At 47.2% G+C, this 21,633-nt stretch overlaps 1 protein-coding gene across 8 annotated transcripts in view; it reads right to left on the bottom strand.

Annotated features, from left to right (window-relative positions):
* Window positions 1-21,633, bottom strand: part of ASAP1 (ArfGAP with SH3 domain, ankyrin repeat and PH domain 1) — a 347,132-nt gene that overhangs the window by 255,698 nt on the left and 69,801 nt on the right. For all 8 annotated transcript variants that reach the window (XM_045453665.1, XM_045453670.1, XM_045453666.1 and 5 more), the window contains one exon: window positions 17,752-17,878. In XM_045453665.1, the coding sequence (XP_045309621.1) occupies window positions 17,752-17,878 (127 nt within the window). The remainder of the gene's footprint in view (window positions 1-17,751; window positions 17,879-21,633) is intronic.

Below are 21,633 nucleotides of genomic sequence, written 5' to 3'. Positions count from 1 at the left end.
AAGGTCTTTGTCAAGGAAAAAGCCAGAAGCACTAGAGTCACCTCACCAGGAATCATTATTTAACCAGCACTCACCCCTCTGTGAGCTTTTAAGCAAGTTAACTTCTCTGAGCTACTGTTTCTTCATTGCTACCTCATAAAGTAAAAGAACATACCCAGAAATTCTTTGTAAACCGTAAGGTGCTGCACAAACGTTAGACGCTGGGAACCCGTTCAGCTGTTAGAGGATCGTGCTGTGGAAAAGACGTGGACAGATAATTTAGGTCTTTGTAGAGAACAAGTTCTAAGAGCCGGCAAATTTACAAGAGATCTTGAGTAGAGCAAGGGGGCCACAGGGAACCTAATAACCAAGACCGGGAAGTGGGAGAAGGGAGGAGCCGAGGTGGGAGGCGGGCCATCATCACAAGGCTCAGCATTGGGCAATTCTCTCCCACTAGTATAAACCGTTCTATTTCATTAATTCCTAGAATTTTTAAAATTGTTCTTCCTTCCTGACAAAACCATCTCTGGGTTCAAACACAAAACAAAATCAATTACTTAAAATGCAACAAGATGATCAGTGTTTAAATCAATAAAAGCACTAACTTAAAGAGATCTGTATGGTTCTGTGCCCTGAAGGAGGCAACGGCTACAAACTCCAGGCTGACGAGAAATCTCAATGATCTGGAAAATGAGGTTGTTGACCTCCATGATCTCTAAGTCTACTTTTGGCTCTAAAGTGCCCAGGTTACATGATTTCCTGTAAACTCAACAAGTCCTGAAATTCCTCCCAGCTCCCCTCCCGATCAGTCCTACAGACAATACTTCTCCCAGACTCTCCTTATCCTCAATTCTTCCGCACACAGAGCCAGGGTCACCTTGGCCTAAAATCTTCATGGTCCCTCCAGTATGTGTGTGTGGGTGTGCATTCATTCAAATAGAGCTCATTCTATGGGCTCCCAGGCTGTGGAATCTGACAAACAGATAAAAGAAAATCCTGTCCTCAACAGTAACACAACAGCTTTGGAACCAGCATCTCAACACGGAGGGTCCTACATGAAGAAAAGGCTGAGCAGAATGGCTGGAGAAGGGAGTGACCCCCAAACAATGGGCTGTTTTCCAAGCATCATACAGTCCTGAGGAAAAAATGAGTGGCTGCGAGGCAAAGGGGGAACTTCCCAGGAAATGAAAAGCTACCCCGTCTTCCCTCAGAGGCAGAAGACAGAACAACATAGCAACTTATCCTACAAGGGAGTCAAAGGACATCAGACCCTCAGGAAGAAACCACTACTGCTTCAGAAATCAACGCAAATTAACTCACCCTGGGTAACAATTTATGCTGGGTATGGAGCAAATCTCTCTCTCTCCCTTCATACTATAGTGTTTCTGGGAGAAAGGGCACAAGCAGAAATTAGATATCTGATAACTGATATTTTTGGTATTCGTACTCTTATATTCAACCCATAAAAGATATGCGTATTTTTAAACAACGAATTTCGAATTTTTCATTCCAGGCTCAATTTCTTTGAGCGGGCTATAATGCCTCAGGCAGTAGTGTGACAGTAAGGGCCCAACAGGCCTGGTCTGAACATGAACTCTACCACAGACTACCTGTGCCATCAGGGCAGTCATGGGTCGCACCTAATTCCTCCCTATAAAATGCAGACAGTCATGCAAAGCTGCTTTAAGAATTAGAAAGATTTACCTATGGAACTTAGCACAGTACTGGCCTCCAAAGAGCAGCTTAATAAACTGTGGCTACTATAATATTATAATGGCTCCTGAATGCTTAGGACAGCTCAGTGACCTGAATGGATGCTGAAACACTTCCAGAAGGCTTTAGGTAAAATACTAGTTTTGGGGGTTTTTTTGGGGGGAGGCGGGGGAGGGACAGGGAAGGGCGCTGTTTCAGAATAGGGTTCTTTTAAAATCAATATTTGCTTTAGTAATGTCACATGGTTGTGGGGGGGGGCGGTTGCTAACAGATCAAGCTAAGTCACCAAGTCAAGTGACATGATGCGTTATGGCAGGAAGTGAAATCGACACTAAGCTCTCAACTGACAGCTCCAGAGTAAAAGCATGCCCACCACCCACAGCACCCCTGGGTAGGCACGAGGCACCAGGAAGGCCACCCTGCTCCCCAGAACAGACAGATAACGAAAGTGTCACCATGGCAGGCTCCTGTCCATTACTCACACTTGCAAGAGCAAGCCCGGGTGAGGTGCCCACAGTGTCTGGCACCACAAGCAGACTTGACCAAGCAGCAGTGTGAGGTCCTGGGTAAGAAATGCAAGCAGAGCAGTGGAGAACCTGGCACCTCTCCGAGTCTCTGTTTCTACCATCTGTAGAACGGGGACCTGAGAATCCACCTCCGGAGGCTGATGCAAAGATTAAATAATGCAGAGTCTTTAACTTGGCGCTGTTTCTAACAGTTCGTTCACTAGACTCAGATGTGAGGAGAGAGCCAGCTACACTGCTAGGTGTGAGAGGATCCCCTGCTCACCACCTAAAACTACCTCCCAACAGCGACTGAAAGCCCCCCTCCTGATGGGTCAGGGCATCCCGCACTGTTAGAAGTACAAACAGCTCTGGGAGGGTGGAGCTGCTATGGCGCCTTATCACATCAATGCCTTTAGGTGAATCAGCCCTGACGTTTTCATCCAGGGGAGTTACCTAAAAGCAGACTTCGGTAAGGAAGATGCAGGTCCTGAGCCAGGGTGATCACGGGGCGGGGGGAATCCTGGGACCTAAGAGGAAGCCAGAAGCCTCAAACGGGCAGGAGGATGAAGAAAGGTATCAAGAGGGCAGAGACAATGACACCAATCGTGGAAACACCCTGGGCTTCACAAATTCCAGCTTCCCCACTGACCACACACCTGGGTCAAGTCACTGTATCTCTCTAGGCTCAATGTTCTCAACTGAAAAGATGAAGTTAATATTGTTTACTTTCCTGATGCTCTGAAGCTTCTATAAGATACCACGTGTAAATTACTCGGCAGGGAACCCAATAAATTCTACCAGAGTAGACCTGGACTTGAGGAAGTCCACTCTATGCTGAAATCCCACTGAGAAAAATGCCCCTGAAAGTCACTTCTCGCAAGCCCCAGGGAGGGAGAGGCCCCACACGTTCAGAGGCAACCTCAGACTTAGGACCGGGCCTCTCTGAAACCTTTGGAACTGAGAAAACACCACCCAGGAAAACATTCATGGTTGACTTCCCAGGTTAGCCCAGGAAAACTGCCTTAGGAACCAGTAAGGTACCAAACGCACATGACAAAGTGATGCGGCTCCCTAGCCAAGGGCCGTCTCAAGACACCTGAAATACAACCTGCCTTTGGAAAAACCACGTGCCAGCTCAGAAAAGATGAGTTAACATGGCTTTTGGCACCTTCTCCTCCTCTTGAGTCTCCTTCCCTCAGGCTGCTCTCAAAGCCCTAACCCCAGAGCCCCAGCAGGTTCACCTCACTTCTAGAAGAGCCCCTTTCCCCCCCTCCCCACTTCTCAGCCAAGTGTTATGCAGAAAACAACCCAATTAGCTCACAACCATGGGTGAATGATGTGGCAACAGCAGGTCTGCAAAAGATACTTACTAGTCCAAAAAAGTTTTTCAGCTGGAGCAAAGTTCCCGGGGGGTTAGTAAAGGGAAGTCAAACTGTGGACGTGGCAAAGGAGACAGGAGACCTGTGGCTGGGCGGCAGCCTGGTCAGGAGCAGTCTGCTCTTCCACCCGTGCCCCTCTTTCCACGGTGAATGCTAGCTCTCTATTCCCGAACCCATGAACTCATTTCCGGGTAAGAGAGAATTTCGGCAGAGAGGCTGGACAGGTCAGAGAAGCCTCCACGAAGGGGCTGGTGGGCTGGCAAGGCAGAGCTGCCCCCTCCCCATGACACTGAGATGGCAGTGGCTCTCAGTCGGCCGCTCCTCTAAGCAGACAGCCTGCGAACACCCACACGGGCTATTTCTCTCCACTGCTCACGGTAACTTCTAGCACACCAACACACAGGTGAGGGCAAGAGCACACCCCAAGCCCGACTGTCTCCTTCGGAGAAACGCTTAGGTCAAGGCCTCACTCAAAGCTGTCCCTGTGTGGAGAAAAGCTCTTTTGCAGACTCTGCCCAGGCCTAAAGGTGTGACGTGACACAGACCACCTTCCGTGGGGAACGTGGCAGCACGACGACTGCTTCAGAAACTCACGAACAGACTTGGCTTTGACCCAGCAGTTGTACTTCTAGGACTCTGTCAACACCCGTGCAGATAACGACAGACACATACAAATATTCACTGCTTTCTTTTCAACAGCGGGTCCTCTTTGAGGCAACTGCTGAGCCAACTGTTTAAAACACACAAACTCCGCATTTGGGGCAACTTAAGGGAAGGAGGGAAACAGCATTAATACAATGACATGCCTTAGCAAGTGTTATTGAAGACTTTTCAATGATACAGGAAAATGCTCATGACGCGTTCAATGAATATTAGCTGCATATAGCTGAAATGATAGCAGCGGCCAAATCTAGGTGATGAGGTTACAGGTGACTTTTAAACTTTTATGCTTTCCCTAGTTTTCTACAAAGGGAATGCATTCCTTTTATTCTTCACTATGATAAAACTATTAGCAACAGAAGTGTGTCAACAATAGATTGTAGCACATGTTAGATGACACGACAGAGATACAATCAACATTATCCAGACTACAGGAAGCTCTACAGGACAAACAACTCATTTCTGTAACAAAACATTGCAAGGGAAAAAAAGAGGGGTTACTCACAGATTAAAAGAAATTTTAAATATACACCAATTTCAATGTATACATTTCATTTGTATCTTGATTTGACCAAACTATTTAAAAGCGGGGGGGGGGGGGGGGGGGGAGTCACTTTGAATACTGAATATTTAATGATCTTGAGAAAATTATCTTTTTGCAGATGTGATAATGGTAATGTGGTTCTCCCCCTCAGCCTCCTACCCCTTATCTTTTAGGATACTTACAAATAAAATGTATCTAGGACTAATTTAACAATTCGGGGGTGGGGGTAGAGATGAAAACACTGACCAAGAGCAGATAACAGCTACGAAGACAGTTATGTGGAGGTTCCCACCAGCCTCCCTACTTCTGTACAGGTGTAAAAGTAAAAAACAAACAAACTAAAACAGAAACAAAGTAAAAATCTACTTGAAGGACTGAGCTACTAAAGGGAAAAAAAAACTACAAAAGACGTGTGTGTGTGTGTGCACTCAGGGTGGATCTAATAATCTAACAATGCAAATAATAAAATATGTGGTTTTTATTCAAAAGGTATTAAGTTAAAAATTACTTAATGGGGCGCCTGGGTGGCGCAATCGGTTAAGCGTCCGACTTCAGCCAGGTCACGATCTCGCGGTCCGTGAGTTCAAGCCCCGCGTCGGGCTCTGGGCTGATGGCTCAGAGCCTGGAGCCTGTTTCCGATTCTGTGTCTCCCTCTCTCTCTGCCCCTCCCCCGTTCATGCTCTGTCTCTCTCTGTCCCAAAAATAAATAAAAGTTGAAAAAAAAAAATTAAAAAAAAAAATTACTTAACAAAACATCTCTTACTATGTAAGTCTGTCTCCTTCAGAAACACGAGGCTGGTAACTGACCTCAGCCTCAGGATGCTTTTTCAGTCTTGTGACCACTGACAAATCATTTTAACTTTTTGAGCCTTAGTTTTCACCTGTCACAAATGAGGAAAAGGGGGTTTTGTTGCCTAACAAAGTGTTGCGTAGATGAAATGAGACAATACATAAGAAAGCATTTGGAAAATCGTTAAACTGGAGAGTAAACCCAAAGCACAACTGCTGATTAAATCATGATTCACTACTTGCCACTCATAAAGAAAAATCAGAGAGGTCAACTCTTTTTGAAAATACCAATTCTCTCATTAATCCCTCTGATACCACATCATGAATTGGCTGCCCCTAGGAGGGATATAAATTACCTAAATTTAAACACCTCCCACTCAAAGGAAACAAATACGGAGTGGAAAATGCTTTCCTTTTCCACTAGCAGAAGCGGGTCTTGTTTGTGTGTGTTTGTTTCCACGAAGAAAGTAAATGCCAACCTGACCCAATGCCATTCCCTCGCACTTCGCAGCTGAATCACAACAAAGTGAGGTTGGCTGGCAAAGAGAAGGTGAGAGCTATAGAGACCTACAGACTTAGGTTTGTCTCCTTGCTCCATCATGCACTAGTTGGACAACATGAAGGTTAAAAAGAATGCACGTAAGGTACCCAGTATAGAGCTGAGACTCGGAAAGTGAGAGCAATCTCTTACTGAAATCACCAACCCAGTGAAAGACTGAAGGTTGCAGACACCAAAATGACAGACCACGAATTCGGCTCAGCATCCAGATGTGCCATAAATACGTGGCACAACCTTCAGGAAATCTGGTAATGGAGGGTTTTTCCAATTGCTCTATGCAATCAGTAGGCATACAACTAAAGTACAGAGGTAGGCAGCAGTATTTGGAAAATCTTCACCAGATCTGCCCTCAACTATTATAAATTGAATGGTTTTAATATAATCTTACTTTAGTCAAATTTCTGAGTGCCGACTAAGTTAAAAAAGGGGGGGGGGCAGGGGATCTCTGGCCCCAAGGTACTTACAATGTACTAAAAGTAAAAACATGTATGAACCGAAGTACAAAATTTAGTTCATTAGCCAATCAATGACGAGATTGTCCTAAAATCAGTTTCCAGGAAAAAATTCTATTTCCGTGGCCATCCAGTTGGTATTTACCATGTCAGGAAGTTCTTACTCAACTCTAACCTAAATATCTCCTGCTTCAGCTGACGCCTATTTCCTGACGGTTCTAGCTCATTAGCATTCCATTCACAACAGAAAGCATTTCTTAAGGATGAGTTGGAGGCAGAAAGAGCCTGGATTGGGCTGACTCCTTTCTAAGCTCAGCTCATCAACTGTAAAATGGGGCAACAGCACCCACGCCCGCAGAGTTAGTGGAAGGATGAAACGGAGCAAGGTGATGCGTGTATGGTGTCCAGCACAGCACTGAGCACTGAGAAGCTGCTTCGAATGTAGTGTTCGCAGATTCTGAATTTGTTCAAACTCTTAAACACAAAATGCAGACACCTTGGGAGGGTACCGGCGTTATCTGACTTGGCACCATTTTATTTACTGGGAGGCAGTGCGTTCACTTGCTCTGCTATGAAAAATATTACCATTATTAAAGCAACAGCAGCTGCTGGGCCAGCAGTGAACGCTTATTTTGATTTGCACTTTGTGGAAATAAGGAGTATCTAATTTTATGTAAGTGCTATTAATGTGAATAAACATTACAAAGAAAAGGAAACGGGCTTCATAAAAAAAAAAAAGATTAATGAAACATAAAGGAAGACTCCCCACATTTCAAAACAATGCAGATGCTCAAATTTTATCTTGTGTGTAACTGGTCAGTGAAGAAGCCACTTAATGGAAGGAAAGCTGTCAGCCGCATCAGACCTTTATGCAATTCTGTTACTTAACGCCGGGAGCAGACCAATCAAGCCAGAAAGTTTCCCCAACAGAACCTAGTTGCCCTGCGGTCTTACATCCATCCTGGGTATCTATGAAGGATTATTTTTTGAGCACCCATGTCATCACTGTGGATTTAACCAGCAATGGGGTGTTTCTTCTCTGCCCACACCCTGGGTGGAATGTTGGTCTTTCTTGACCACATCAGGAAAGCTACAACTAGGCAGCACAGTACTCTGACCACAGCCCTTCAAAATGTCCCGAATGAATACACTGCAGAAGGGTCAAGGGGAGGTGAGACTTGCAGAGGGAAGGGCAGAGAAGTAAACATCTTCCAAGTGTCACTGGGTGCCAGGCATGTAGCTGCCTTACCTTCCCCACTGGTTCTCTCCATAACCCTGTGAGGTACTGTGGTCCCCATTTTGTTCTCACGCCAATAAAGGACGAAGACGTGGGGCTAAAAGATCCAGACCCTAGTCCAGACTTTGATGTGTGGTCTAGGTATACAGACTTTCTTCCCTTCTCTGAGGATCAGCGTCACACCGGGTCCTTGATGAAGGCCAGGGCTCAGGCCCACCCATCAGGTAACCCCAGCAACCTAGCCAAAGCCGACTGGACTAGTGTTGGTGTCCTGACCCAAGCTGGGCCAATCCAATCCTTCCTCGCAGACACGTGAATCAGGGACGATGACTCAGCTGACATGGGGGTGGGAGGCACTAGAGGGAGGGAGCAGGTAGAGCCAGGGCTGCTGTCCTCTGCCATTTGTCCCGAAGAAAATATGCACACTGCCTACCCTTCTTGCCCCTCATGTCCAGGAAACAGCCGTATGAGTCCTTAAAGCAAATCCTCATTTTGCTTGAACTAGCCGTATTTTGTTTTGTTGGGGGGAGGAGGAATCTGTCACTTACAACAAAAGAGCCTAACTTCATCATCCACAGAAAAGAGGAATTGAACCAGATGGTCTCTAAAGCCCTTTTCCAACTCTGTCAAGTTGATTTCATAATACAGTCATCAGGTCAGGTGCTATGCTGGGCACTGGGGACACGGCCATCCTTGCCCTCGCCCCTGAGCACAATGCTATGGAAACACAAGGTATCCAGGTTGTATTAATAATAAAAGGGCTTGGAAGAACTTATACTCTTACCCACCCAGAGCACATGTGGCAGCAAAAGGGAGGATCTAGCTTGACTTAGCCACCTCTGCTTTCTTTACTAGTTGGTACAAAATGCAATCGTCTTTTGGGCTTCACCTCGCTGGTGCATGAGGTTCTGGTTTTGTTTTTCCAGTTTCTGGGTGGCTACATTGGGCGCTCTTATCAAGGGGACATATATTCCAGTTCTCTGGGGAAAATTACACCATAGCCCCAGCATTAAAATTCAGTTCTTACGTAAGTGACCACAAACAGCATCACGACACAGCGTTGCTCAGAATGTGCTCTGAGCTGGAAGAGCCTACTGGAACTCTCAGATTCCATGAAGACCAAGTGGGGTCAAGTGCCTCCAGGACTGACCAAACCCCTGCCCCACAAATAATTAAAACTCATTTTACTGACACTGAAAAGAAGTTATGAGACACACAGAAATGTAAATTTGAGGCTAAGTCCTTTTCACTTTAAGGCGCCTGCCTCCAAACCAAAATAGAATTCCTTGTGGTCTCCGTGCTTCGGGCTGTAATCAGTAAAGCACACAACAGAGCTGCCACCAGGGCCAAGGCATAAATGCTTCCCCCAGCACCTCCCCACAAATGACCAAAATCAAATACTTGCTTTACTGTATAACAGAAAGTGGCTCATTACCCCAGAGTCCCAGCCCAAATCAAAGGGGGCAGCACGGTCATGGTTTAGGTGCACCAATGGAGGGACACGTTGAGGGGGGGGGGGGGGGTAGAACCAGCAGTGACAAAGGGAGCACAGATGGGGTGTCTGCACCAGCAGAGCCCACGGGGTGGGCCTGGGTCAGAGAAGGCAGCACCGGTCAGTGGTTCCCTTCAGACAAGCACCACCAAGAGCAGAGGACAGAGGAAAACTGAGCTGTCAGTCTGTTTCAGGTCAAACTGGCTTTGACCATGATCCCCAACAGTCACAGTGCTGGTGCTGCCCCAGTCCTCCTTCTGGCCTCATCTACACTTCCACCACCCAGGTCCCAGAAGGCACACGGCTGGCCCTGCCGTCTGACCTCTTCGCCCACCCTCCTGAAACAGGTCGACCACATCTTGTCCTCTCAGCTACACATTCAAGGGTCTAATCCAACAATAACCTGCAAGAGCAGGAGGATGGTAAGAACAATTATTTCTAGAGCACCTATCATGGCAGGCCCTGTTCTGAGCACTTTACATACACAGACTCACTGAGAGGTAGGTGCTGTTCCCCAGGAGGAAACTAAGACACCATAAAGTTCAGGAGCCTGCTGGACACGGACTGTAAGAGAACAGGGCTGCAAGGAACCCAGGTAACGGAACCCAAGGGATGCCACTGGTGCAGAGTGGAGAGAACTCTGCCCACCTCCCTAGCAAGGTATGCCTCTCACCTCCTTCCTCCCTGCCCTACAGAAGACTGACTAAATGGTCAGACCCTGACGTCCATCAGGCCATATATTACCAGTAATGCAGTCACTAAGGAGTGACTTGTCCTTGAACACTCAAAACAACGCCATTTATTCATCAAATGAGGAAACGGAGGCTCAGACGCAAAGTGGTCTCCACTGCATCACTTACTCATGTGGGAATGGCTAAGGCCAAGGTCTGGCTCTAGTCACCAAATGACTAGGTTACATAAATGGAAACCACCTCTCTGGCGGCTCCCCTGACTCACAGACATAAAGACAAAAGTCTGGATAATGCTGGAACATCCAGGACCAAAAAGCTTCTGATGAAAGTTGCTTAACCCAGCATCAGGGAGGGCTGCTGTGGCCTTACAGTGTATCTTGTGAGACCAAAATTTACACCAGTAGACTGGCTAGCAAGACTAGGTTTCTAAATTCAGGTTTACTCTCCACTCCTCTGACCTGGAAGCAAGGTCTAGAGACACAGCCACCACCATGCACAAACAGCTTCCATAGCCCTTTTGGAAAGCACACTGCAAAGGGCCGGGGCTGGAAGGTGGGAGATCTGAATTCAAATCTCTGCTCAATTTCTTCCCATTTTAGGCTTCAGTCTCCACAGCGGGACTAAACTAGGCCTAAGTGGGTCCTCATCCCTCGCGAGCTTTCTCCAATGGGGTTACAAAACTCGAAGGTTCTTCTAGCAAACCAATCACAGGAATGAGATCATATTTTGCTTCGCAATATTAGGAATCTCTAACAAGCAATCCAAGCACTGGTCAGCAGAAGATAATCAGTGCCACACCGGTGAGCTGATATATTTCAGCCCAAATCAAAGATAGTTGGGGCACCCAGGTGGCTTAGTCATTTGAAGATCTGACTCTTGATCTCTGCTCAGGTCATGATCTTAGGGTCCGTGGGTTTGAGACCCGTGTCAAGCTCAGCACTGACAACACAGAGCCTGCTTGGGATTCTCTGTCTCCCTCTCTCTGACCCTCCCTCCCCCATCTAAATAAATGAACTTAAAAAAAGTGGTTAAGGGGCGCCTGGGTGGCTCAGTCGGTTGGGTGACCGACTTTGGCTCAGGTCACAATCTCACGTTCCGTGAGTTCGAGCCCTGCGTCGGGCTCTGGGCTGATGGCTCAGAGCCTGGAGCCTGCTTCCGGTTCTGTGTCTCCCTCTCTCTGCCCCTCCCCCGTTCGTGCTCTGTCTCTCTCTGTCTCAAAATAAATAAACGTTAAAAAAAAAAATTTTTTTTTAAGTGGTTAAGATAGAAAAATTAAAAAAAAAAAAAAAAAAAGACAGTTGGCACAAGAGGTAGGCTGAACCACGTTATTAAGGCATCTATTAATTTTTCTGAAAAAGTGCCAAGTGATTATTAGACTGCCATCACCACTTTCCTGGGCCCCTCAGAGATCAGGGTCCTAGGCTGGGAAGTCCCAGACTGGATTTGCTCCAAGCTCCATGATGCTCTGATGTCTAGTGTTTCGCAGCACCCACCAAACAGGCAGGGCTATGGATGACCAAGAAGCCAGGGGCAGACGGCCAGACTCCTACAGCAACCCCAACCAAGGACAGCGGGTCTTTGGCCGAAGCTCTGGGCTGCTTGCAGGCAAAGACAAGGTGGTCAACAGATCCAGACCAAGTATTCCAGGGGGAGCTGGAAGCCTCCTGGTCCTTTCCACTTCTGCTGAGTCAGGGGGGTGCTACGGGTAGCCCCATCTCTACCTACAAATGGCAGAGATTTCCAGAGAGATCCAACAAGAGATCTTTGAAGAACAGAGAAAAGGAATGGTCTTTCCCTTTTTTCTTCTCTACCCCAAACCCTTTATCTCTGGCACTAGCTATCAAGTGGGAATAAAAATCGGTAGATGTCTTTTTTATGGGCTCTGAAAGACAAAAAACAAAACAAACCAACCAGCAAACAAGAGGCACAAAAGACAGTGAAGTACAGAAGAAACAAAGGCAGTGATCCTGCATTCAGAGCCCAAGTCTATCAATTACTACAAGTGTCACTTTGGTCAAGTAACTTACCTCACTGAGCCTTACTTTACCCATATGTAAAAGAATGATAAGGATGCTACCACAAAGGGGTTTTAGTAGACAGTACACATGGGAAATGTGTTTAAACTCTAAAGATGTACATGAAAGGCAAAGAGCATTAGTTTGGAACACGTGGCTAACAGTTTGAGCCTTATTTTAGAAAAAGCACGAGTTCTGGTACATAAAGCAAGTTTTGGGCTCTCTTGGCTTCTGCAAGAAAATAAATGTATTCCTTGCTCACAGACCTTTGCTGCTTATGTCCAAAGAAAACTCACCCTCAGTACCCCTGAACAGGATCAGAAGGCTGGACCACAGAGCCCAGAATTTTGTGTAAGATAGCAACGTCAAGAGAAGATTAACTCAGTTTTTGTGGTTTTATCTTCAAGAGATCAGAAAGAAAAAAAGCATATATGTATTATACATATTATATATGTATGTATGTATATGTATGTATAATATTTATATAAATCATACAAATATATATTATATACATACACATGTATTTTTTTTTTAACCTCAATCAATGCACAGGACCAACCCTGATTTTATCTAAACCCTGCCTGAGATTTACCTTTCTTTAAGACCACAACCAACTTGGGGCACCTGGGTGGCTCAGTTGGTTAAGTGTCCAACTTCGGCTCAGGTCATGATCTCACAGGTTATGAGTTCAAGCCCCGCATTGGGCTCTGTGCTGACAGCTCAGAGCCTGGAGCCTGCCTCAGATTCTGTGTCTCCCTCTCTCTCTGCTCCTCCCCTGCTCATGCTCTGTCTCTGTCTAAAAAATAAATAAACATTAAAAAAAAAAATTAAAAAAAAAAAAAGACCACAACCAACTTTAGCAGCTGCTGTATAAACACTTGATGCTAAGTTTATCGGCTTTCAAAATTTAAGAGAAGTAAAGCAACTTCATTCTAGCACTTGGAGATGATGAATAAGGTCAGACTTCAAGCCCTGGCCACAGAGGCCCTATATGTGAGACCCCACGGATAACACTGGAGGACCTAAAAGCATTTATCAAAGACTAATGACCTCTCGTCATCCACAAAGCAGATGATGCCCAAATGAACATGGATAAAAAACCAAAACTTTCTTGGAGAGCAAAGAAACACACACAGATGACATCTGACTAGCACACGAGGGGGTGCTACAGAAGCAGGATTTGTGCCCATATCCACTACTTACTGTGTGTGTGCCCTTGGGCAAAAGAGTCACTATTGGAAGATGGGGTCAATGATAACAGCAGGGCACATGTAAGCATTAAGTAATAGTATGCATGGGGTTCCCACATAGTAGGAACGCTAATAACCGGTAACTATAGTCACTATGGAAGAAGCTTGGATAATGGATCTACGTTCCACACCTTCACTCATTTCTTCAAACATTTCTGTGGCTTCAGAAAGAACTAAACACATCTCATGTGTTAAAACAAGCTAACTTCTAGTGCAAGACCCACATTTGTCAGGCCCCATAGAAAACTTTTAGACTATGCACTTCATGAGGGCAGGGATGATCACCTTAGTATCCCTAGGGCCTAACACACTGCTGGGCACTGGACAATCTGTGTACTGAATGGATGGTAATTTGAGTGATTCAGCTTGCATTGCTGGGGTGAACATCCTATATCACTTCCCCCACCTGTGAACTGCCCCCTCCTTCTCGATTAAGAATGACAATCTTATTTACCTCTTTCTCAAAGACCATTAGTTTCTCCATAACACAATCCAGACAACTCCAATATCTCAGCTAGACTGAGCAAAATGATTTGTGCTCCCCAGAAATGCTTTGAGTGAATGCTGTTCCCAGACTACACCCAAATAAGTTACCACATCTGAATCTGAAAAACCATACCCAAGTCTCTAAAAGCACAGGGGAAAAAAAAAAAAAAAAAAAAGTAATGTATTTAAGTATTACTATTAAGAACTCCCTGGAATGTGAACATGAAAAAAAACTAAGCCACTTAAGAAGAACTTAGGCACCTCAGTTTCAGAAGATCAAAATCAGAAGGTACAATGAAAGTGAAGCCTCGTACATTCTCTACAAAGCCAATAAACTGTATCTTTGCAGATATTTAGAACATCTATCTTATGTCATAATTGTTTAAGGATTTCCTAACTCTATTTACTTACTAGCCATTTGACCTTGGGGACAAATCACTTCATCTCTCTAGGCCTTAATTTTCTTCTCTGTAAAATGGGACACAAGTGTCCCTCTCTTCCATAAAACTCAAATGAGGCTCAAAAGTTCAATAAATGGGCAGAAAATGTCTCCTCCATCATCACAAAAGATAAAGTGCTGCCCCAATATTAAATAACCAAGAGGACCTTCATTTATCATGTCGAATCTCCCTTTCACCAAGCACTAAGTATTGACCAGTCTAAGCCTTTAAATGGAGAGCGTCTCTTATTGTCTCCCCCCACAGTGGTCCTGGAATGCCGGCTTCCTTTCCTTTCTCAGCAAAACTGTCTTCTCCTAGTAATTTACTCATAATTTCCAAATGGTCACGAGTAAAATGGCACACGTCACTGTGCTCTGCTGAATAAGCAAAACACTGTCTTTTTGCCTGGAAAACACTCAGACATCAGGATGAAACCCGGGCAGCTAATCCATGCCTGCCTCCCAAAGGCAGACACGCATTGTGTTCCGTTAACTCCCACGGTCAAGTGGGACCCTTTGCCCCCCAAAGGTGAGGGAGCAAACTCTTCGCCTCTTTTCACTACGCATTTCTGACCCATTTCCTAGAGGGCTCATCACAGAGAGATTTAAATAAAAGCACCAATATCTGTAAAGCCCAGCACAGGCTTTGCCAACAGGACATACCAAAAGGGGGAATGTGGGTTAATTTAGGGTTCCAAGCTTAGGGAGCTATAGTTTTTTAGTTGAGACTTCTGTAGGTTGATTAGAAACCTAAAGAGCAAAAAAAAATAAAAAAATAAAAAAATAAAAAATTTGTAAATAAACAGGAAGGCATTTAAGAACTAGAACGACATTTTTAAAAAAGAATTCCAAACTGCCCAAATGAATTCTATTCCTAAGTTTCCACATCACCAAAAAAGTACCCAAAAGTCCTATTCCTAAGAATAACCACAAAGGAACACAAACAGTACTCTTAAAGTTTCCAACTATCTCACTTTGAAGCATACGTCAACAAGATTTTGTGGTTTGCCCCTAAAACTTTTTCTTACATTTTCAGAGTAATAGCCTTATGCCCCATATTTTTTAAGAACTGAATTCTGATCCTTTAAAGACATTTGCAATAATGTGCCCCTTCCTTATATGCAAACTTAGGGGAAAAAATAAAAATTCAACTGTGCTGCTTATAAGTAAGAAACTAATACCAGGTATATTTCACATTTATGCCAACGGCAGTTCCTCATGAGTCCCACTTCCTGACATGTGATTCAAGAGTTAAAAGACGCAGATGGGGGCAATGACTTCTTGACCAGCACCATAGTGAAGTTCGGCAAAAGAATTACAAAACGATTGTGGCATTCTGACTGAAACATTTACTGTCATATTTTTGAGAACGTGGGTATTACCAGCGTACTCTCACATGACACTTTTGAACTTCTAGCCTGATTCGGATTCCTTCTGAAATGCATGGTGACCGCATTCGTATTATGATTAGATCTATTTTTCTACCTGACCTTGCAGAACAGTATTCGTTAAAAAAAAAAAAAAAAAAAAAAAAGTGTTTGTTGTATTCACTTTTAAACATAGTTACCTTACCTCACACTAACATCAAGAGCAGCTGCATATAATTCACATTAACCCTATCCTCTCCTATTGCTGCAACATACATGGGTACACCCCCCCCAAACAGCATTGTCAACTACTTCCCTTATCACACCCCACACAAACAGAATACAGTAATGCTATCTGAATGTGCAGAAATGGAAACTTAAAATAACTCACCGCTCTATTAGAAGACACTGAAAAATTTATCTAGAAGGAAAATAACCACTCAGTCTGATCGATGTCCCATCCTTCAGAAGGCATAAAGGATGCAAAATGCCCCTGTATCAGCATGTTCCAATTTATCACAATTAAATGAAGGACAGACCCATCATGGGGTTGAATGCCCTGCAACTCCGTTTATTCCCAGACACTAAACGTCAGGCTAGTGCAACAGACTGCTGACAAGTCACAAAGCCAAAAAAAAAAAAAAAAAAAGTAAAATCCATTTACCTCTGTCTAGCTTTCAAACAAACTTAGGTAGGTGGTATTATTTCTCCCAATAAATTTCAAAATTCAGTTCAATGACCCAACATTCACTTCACAGAGAACTCTAGAAGCATCCTTGACTGGCATCAAACGTTCAGACTAACTCACTGCACCAGGCAGGCACGAGAGGACCCAGCACGGAAAGAAATCCCTTTCCTTCTAAAATTTAGGACCTTGTGCTTCAGAGCGCCAGTTCTGTACTTAACCTGGCCTTTTCAAAGTATCAAACCTTTTCAAAGTAGCAAAGCCTGTACAACAGCAGTTTGCCCACATTAGCCCAAGCTTCTAAATATGACAGAAGGGCTGGCTGTGGTAACCTGATATCAGAGAGTTCCCCAAACCTCAAATAAACCAACCACAAGATAATCCACCCCAGGAAAACGATCTGCCTTCCTAGGTTCCCCCAATGCTGTCTTTTCCTGTTGAAATAGGCTTGGCTGGTTGGAGGGGAGTGGTGCTTTATGGCACTTGCAGATGGTGCAGAGTTCCAGGACAAATGTCCTATTTTTATTGAGGTTCAGAGGCTTCTGCGGCTCTTGGGCTTGCGGGTTCCTCCCTACCTACCCACTGTGCCCTATCACTCATTCACTTCAATTTTAAAGGAAATGGCTCTGTCCTTGGCCCTGCCCAGGACACCCACAATGCCTCCCTGGAGGGTCTAGATAAGCTGAGCTGTTCTTCTGCTGTCTCGGGGCCCCCCTTTCTCCCGTTCTAGCCAGCTCTTCCCGGCAGCCTCAGGTCTCCCTTCACAGCTTATGAGTGCCCTGCGGGAAAGTCCTGCTGGCGCAGCAGCCTTGGCAAAACCAAACCCTCGGGTGAAGGGAGCCCGGTGAGGACCTGTCTGCACAGATCTCTCTTTCCACCCAGGGTTTAGGAGATTGAATGGGTTGGAATCCTGGGGTGGAGGCAATCTCAGCCTGAGTTTCCCCTCATTCCTCTGGGGTTTTTCCACCGGCCCTTGCCTGTGCAGCTAAGCCTGCCTGGCTGAGCCGTGTCCTGGACAGGGGCATCCACTGACCATCTCCCAGTCCCTTGCTGGTGACCTTGGCCACGTTGCTTGGCCTCTCTCTGCCCTCTTGCCTGACACCACCCACTTCGCGGGTTACGACAGGGTCAGAAGGATGCGGAAAGCGCCTAGCAGACTGTATGGCACCCATGAAGAATCCAAGACAGGGAGAGGACTTCCCTCTTCTTTTTTCTAGAGGTGTCAGGAGCTCGCTCAGTCCTCTCCCCACCTCCAGCCCCCTCCCATCTTCAGCCCCGAGGGGTGGGCGCCCCGGAAAATGGGGCAGGGGGCTGCACATCTTTAACTCCCCTCATCACCTGGAGTGGGGGTTGGGGGGTTCCGAAGGGGGTGTGGCGGCTGCCCCGGCCCCCAACATCCCCTTCCTCCCTGCTCAGAAATCAAACCGATCCGACTGCGAGCGGGGGCAGCGAGGCTTCCCGGCCGGCGGGCCGGGGTCCCCGGTGGGGCGCGCCGGCCTCGACCTACCTCCTCCAGCAGCGTGACGGTGTTCCTGCAGTTGTGCAGCCGCGTGGTGAAGCTGGACGTGGTGGGCGAGTTGTAGTCCTCGGTGGTCTCGGCGATGAACTCGGAGACGGAGATCTGGTCCGGCATCCTGCCGGGGGGGCGAGACACAAGCGGGGGCGGGGAGTGAGTCACGGCGCAGGCTCCCGGGGCCGCGGGCCGCCCGGCGGCTCATGAACGCCCCGCGCAGCCCGCCACCCGGCGCCCGGCCTGGCGCGGCTCCCGTGCCCGGCGGCGGCGGCGGGAGAAAGAGCGGGCGGAGCGGGCGGCGGCGGCGCTCGGCGCGGGGCCCTTCAAACTCCGAGCCGCGCGCGAGGCTGAGGGCTCTCTGGGACCCGCCTCCCTGTGCTCATGCCGGCGGCGGGGGAGGGGGCGCGGCGCTACGAGGGGGCTCGGGCCGGCCGGCGCTGCCTCCTGAGACGCTCTGACAGGCGGCGGCGAGGACACCGACTGACTGAGCGCACACTCCCGCGGACGGGCGGGCGGGCTGGCGGCGGGCAGGCGGCGCTCCCGCTACAGTCACGGGGACAAACAAGGAAGTGCTCTGCGCACGCGCCACCGCCCCCCCGTCCCGCCCCCGGCCGCCCGCGCCCCGCCTCCACCCGCGCGCCGTCTCCGCCTCCGTCCCCGCCCCCGCCCCCGCCCCCGCCGGCGCACCGCCTCCCGGGCCGCGTTCCGATGCGGGCGCCAGGGTGGGGGGCCGCGGGGCTTGCGGGGCCCCGGAAGCCAGCTTCCCGGCGCCGCCCCCGGAGCGGTTACTTCAGCAAGCTCGTTACGCCAGCGTTCTGCGAGAAGAGGGACCAAAAAAAGTTGCGCGCGTTCTTTTTTAGTCCCGAGTGGGTGCAGGAAGCGAGGCCGCGAGAGCCGCCTCCTGCTGCAAGGGCCGCAGGCCGAGCGAAAAGGGTGCGGGCGCAGGGTCGGCCCCGGGGCCCGGAGCGAGGAGCCGCCCGTCGCCCCGGCTTGCAACCGCGCTCTGGCTGGGCTCCCGCCCAAAGTCTCCGTGCAGGGTGCTCCCCGCCGTTGGAAGGCGAGTTCTGTGCGGTTTGCTTGGGTTGCTAAAATGCTAAGACAAATGAAAGGATTTTTGCTTTTGTACAATTTTCTAATCTTCCATTTGCACTATAATTTTTTTTTTTTAACCCGCAGGACACATGAGGGTCAGGAGTGCAAAAGGCATTTCCGGAGGTGCAAATGGCGTACAACGCTCAGCAGATGCCAAATTTCAGCGGAGAAAGCACCAACAGATTGCTCATTCCCTGGTCCCGGCAGATGGCTATTTTAACTAGCTCAATCTACTTAGGCCAAAGAATCCATTTAATTTCTCACCACTGATTGCGGATAAAATTGGTTTAAAAAAAAAAGAAAAGAAGAAAGCCAGGCCCTTGGGAAGCTTCCCACGGATCGGTTCCTGTAAGTGGACTCAACAGGAGCAGACTTAGAAAGTCATCTCCAAATGCGCCCCCTTAGGGCGGAAGGTTGGCCCTGTGGCCTCCCCTAAGATTGGGTTTCTGCCATCTTGTATGGTTAAGTAGTCCCTGGTCCTTACCCACAACTACAATGGCGTGCCCAAGGCAGAGACCTTATCTAGCATTGGTCCTGGCACAGAGAAGTAGCCTAGTGTCATATGCCAGGGCATCACCCCACTGTCAGCAAATAGTTACTAATGGCCTACTACATGTCCTGGAGATTCCGTAATGACAGTGTCCCTGCTCTCATGAGCTTACCTTCTGGTAGGGAAACAGACAACCAACAAATATGTGATAGGAGTGGAGTGCATATAAAATAAAGTGATGGAGGCACCAGGGTATAAGGAATGATGAGAGAAGGCCTCTGTGACGTGGTGACATCTTGGGCAGAAAAGGAAAGAGAAGAGAAGCTGAGTTCCAGAGATACCCTGTTGGCTATGGGATCTAGGCCTTTAGTTGCCTCACATGAAGATGAACCAATTTTTACTCCATGAGGCTGTTAAATAATAATAGATGAGAGGGCGCCTGGGTGGGAATCCGTTAAGCATCCGAAGCTTAGTTTTGGCTCAGGTCATGATGTCACAGTTTCGTGAGTTCGAGCCCCGTGTCAGGCTCTGTGCTGACAATGCGGAGCCTGCCTGGGACTGTCGCTCTCCCTCTCTCTCTGCCCCTTCCCCACTTGCACTGTCTCTGTCTCTCTCGAAATAAATAAACTTTACAAACCTCTGCTACCCCACAGACCAGGTGAGTAGAAAACCCAACACTAAGATTTCCATTCACTCCAAGAAGGTCTTCCTCGAGGCTGGAAGTCAGTTTTGACTTTGACTTTGCATTTATTCTATTCTCTGTGTTGCAAGTGACCTAATGCCTGTCGCTTCCTCTGGGCTGGGTTGCTCCTTCCATTCTAAATGTGTGACGTATACAATCGCTTGATAAACACGAGCTGTTATTAAAAGACCGAGAGTCGGTCAATAATTGCCTCAGTTGCCAGAGCCCTGGATTCCTGAGCTTTCTCTCCTAATAACTGATACTGTCACCTTGGGCCTTAGTGCCATCACTTGTAAAATAAAGGGGTGAGGGTGCCACAATGATCACACAGATCCCTCCCAGCTGGAGCTGAGTCTGTGTATACCCTTGGCCTGACAATGGAACGAATCAAGTTTATTACAAGAAGCTAAGCTAACTGCAATGGTAAACAGCCAGGGATTTCTTTCGTGACTGAATTCACAGGAGAGCTCAAAATGCTACCATCAGTTGTCTCGAGTTTTACTTGCAGATTATGTTATACGGCTCCTCCTCCCCATCTCCTCTGGCCAGGAAAGGAATAGTGAACAATGAGATATTGTGCCCCGGTAAGTATATACCTCCTCAGACTGGTCTGCAATTAGAATTTCAAAGGTTCACACCTCTACCCACCATTTCTGGGGTTCATGGGCCATAATCCTCTTTAAATTTGAAACTGTGGCCCAGTGCAGGCCATCTGCACCTCTCATTTTCTCGAATACCTTGAAAACCATTCCTGGAGATCTGAAAGCAAAAAGGGTCTGATGTAAGCAAAACTTAAAACGCTGGATTTCTTTGTGTGGAGCTGCTCGGAAATACACATCATCCTGTTTCAGAGCCAGGAAACACACACACACGCATATGTATACTTGCGCATGCCCGGCTTTGTGTAAAGCACTTGTCGTTATCATCATCCCCATCAGGGCGTGTTCACACTCCTCATACAGTTTCTTACTCTGAGCCCTGCTGACTGGGGTAAGACAGTGGTCCTTGCAGCATGCTTTCTGTCTCCTTGCAAAGACGCAATAAGAAGAGCTGTGGCCTATCTTCATGGACAGCGATGGCATTATCGCCCCCAATGTCATCAGGGAACTGGCGGACTTCTATTTCCAAGTACAGGCTTCATTCCGGCCTACCAACTAACAACCAAGGGGGTGTATGTGCAAGATGGCCAACAACATACCAGGGAAGGGAGAGTAGGGGTGGGGAGTTTGGGGTGCTCCCTGAGCGTCAGAAACTAAGAAGAGCTGTTAGTGCTCTGATCGAGAGTGCCAGTCAACATCCCAACCCGACAGGATGGAATTTACAGCATTCATCAAAGGCTTCCAATGCCTTCATGGGACAGGAGCAATAGTGTAGGAAGAGAATATGCTCTGTGTTACGTGGACCAAGGCTGGAATCTCTATTCTGTTGGTTATCAGCCTCGTCTTCTCAAATGCAAAATTAGCGCAATAATAAAACTACACTACAGGTTGTTAGGTGAAATAAAATGAGAGAATGTGGATAAAGTGGTTGACACATAGTGAATAATCAACCAATGTTAGTTCCCTTTGAACTCCCTTTTTATGTGAAGTATGACTAAAAATACATCTCTTTT

This window comes from Leopardus geoffroyi, chromosome C3, assembly GCF_018350155.1.
Source record: "Leopardus geoffroyi isolate Oge1 chromosome C3, O.geoffroyi_Oge1_pat1.0, whole genome shotgun sequence".
Lineage (NCBI taxonomy): Eukaryota > Metazoa > Chordata > Mammalia > Carnivora > Felidae > Leopardus > Leopardus geoffroyi.
Note: the sequence above shows the minus strand (reverse complement) of the source record. Positions and strands in the feature narration are given on the sequence as shown.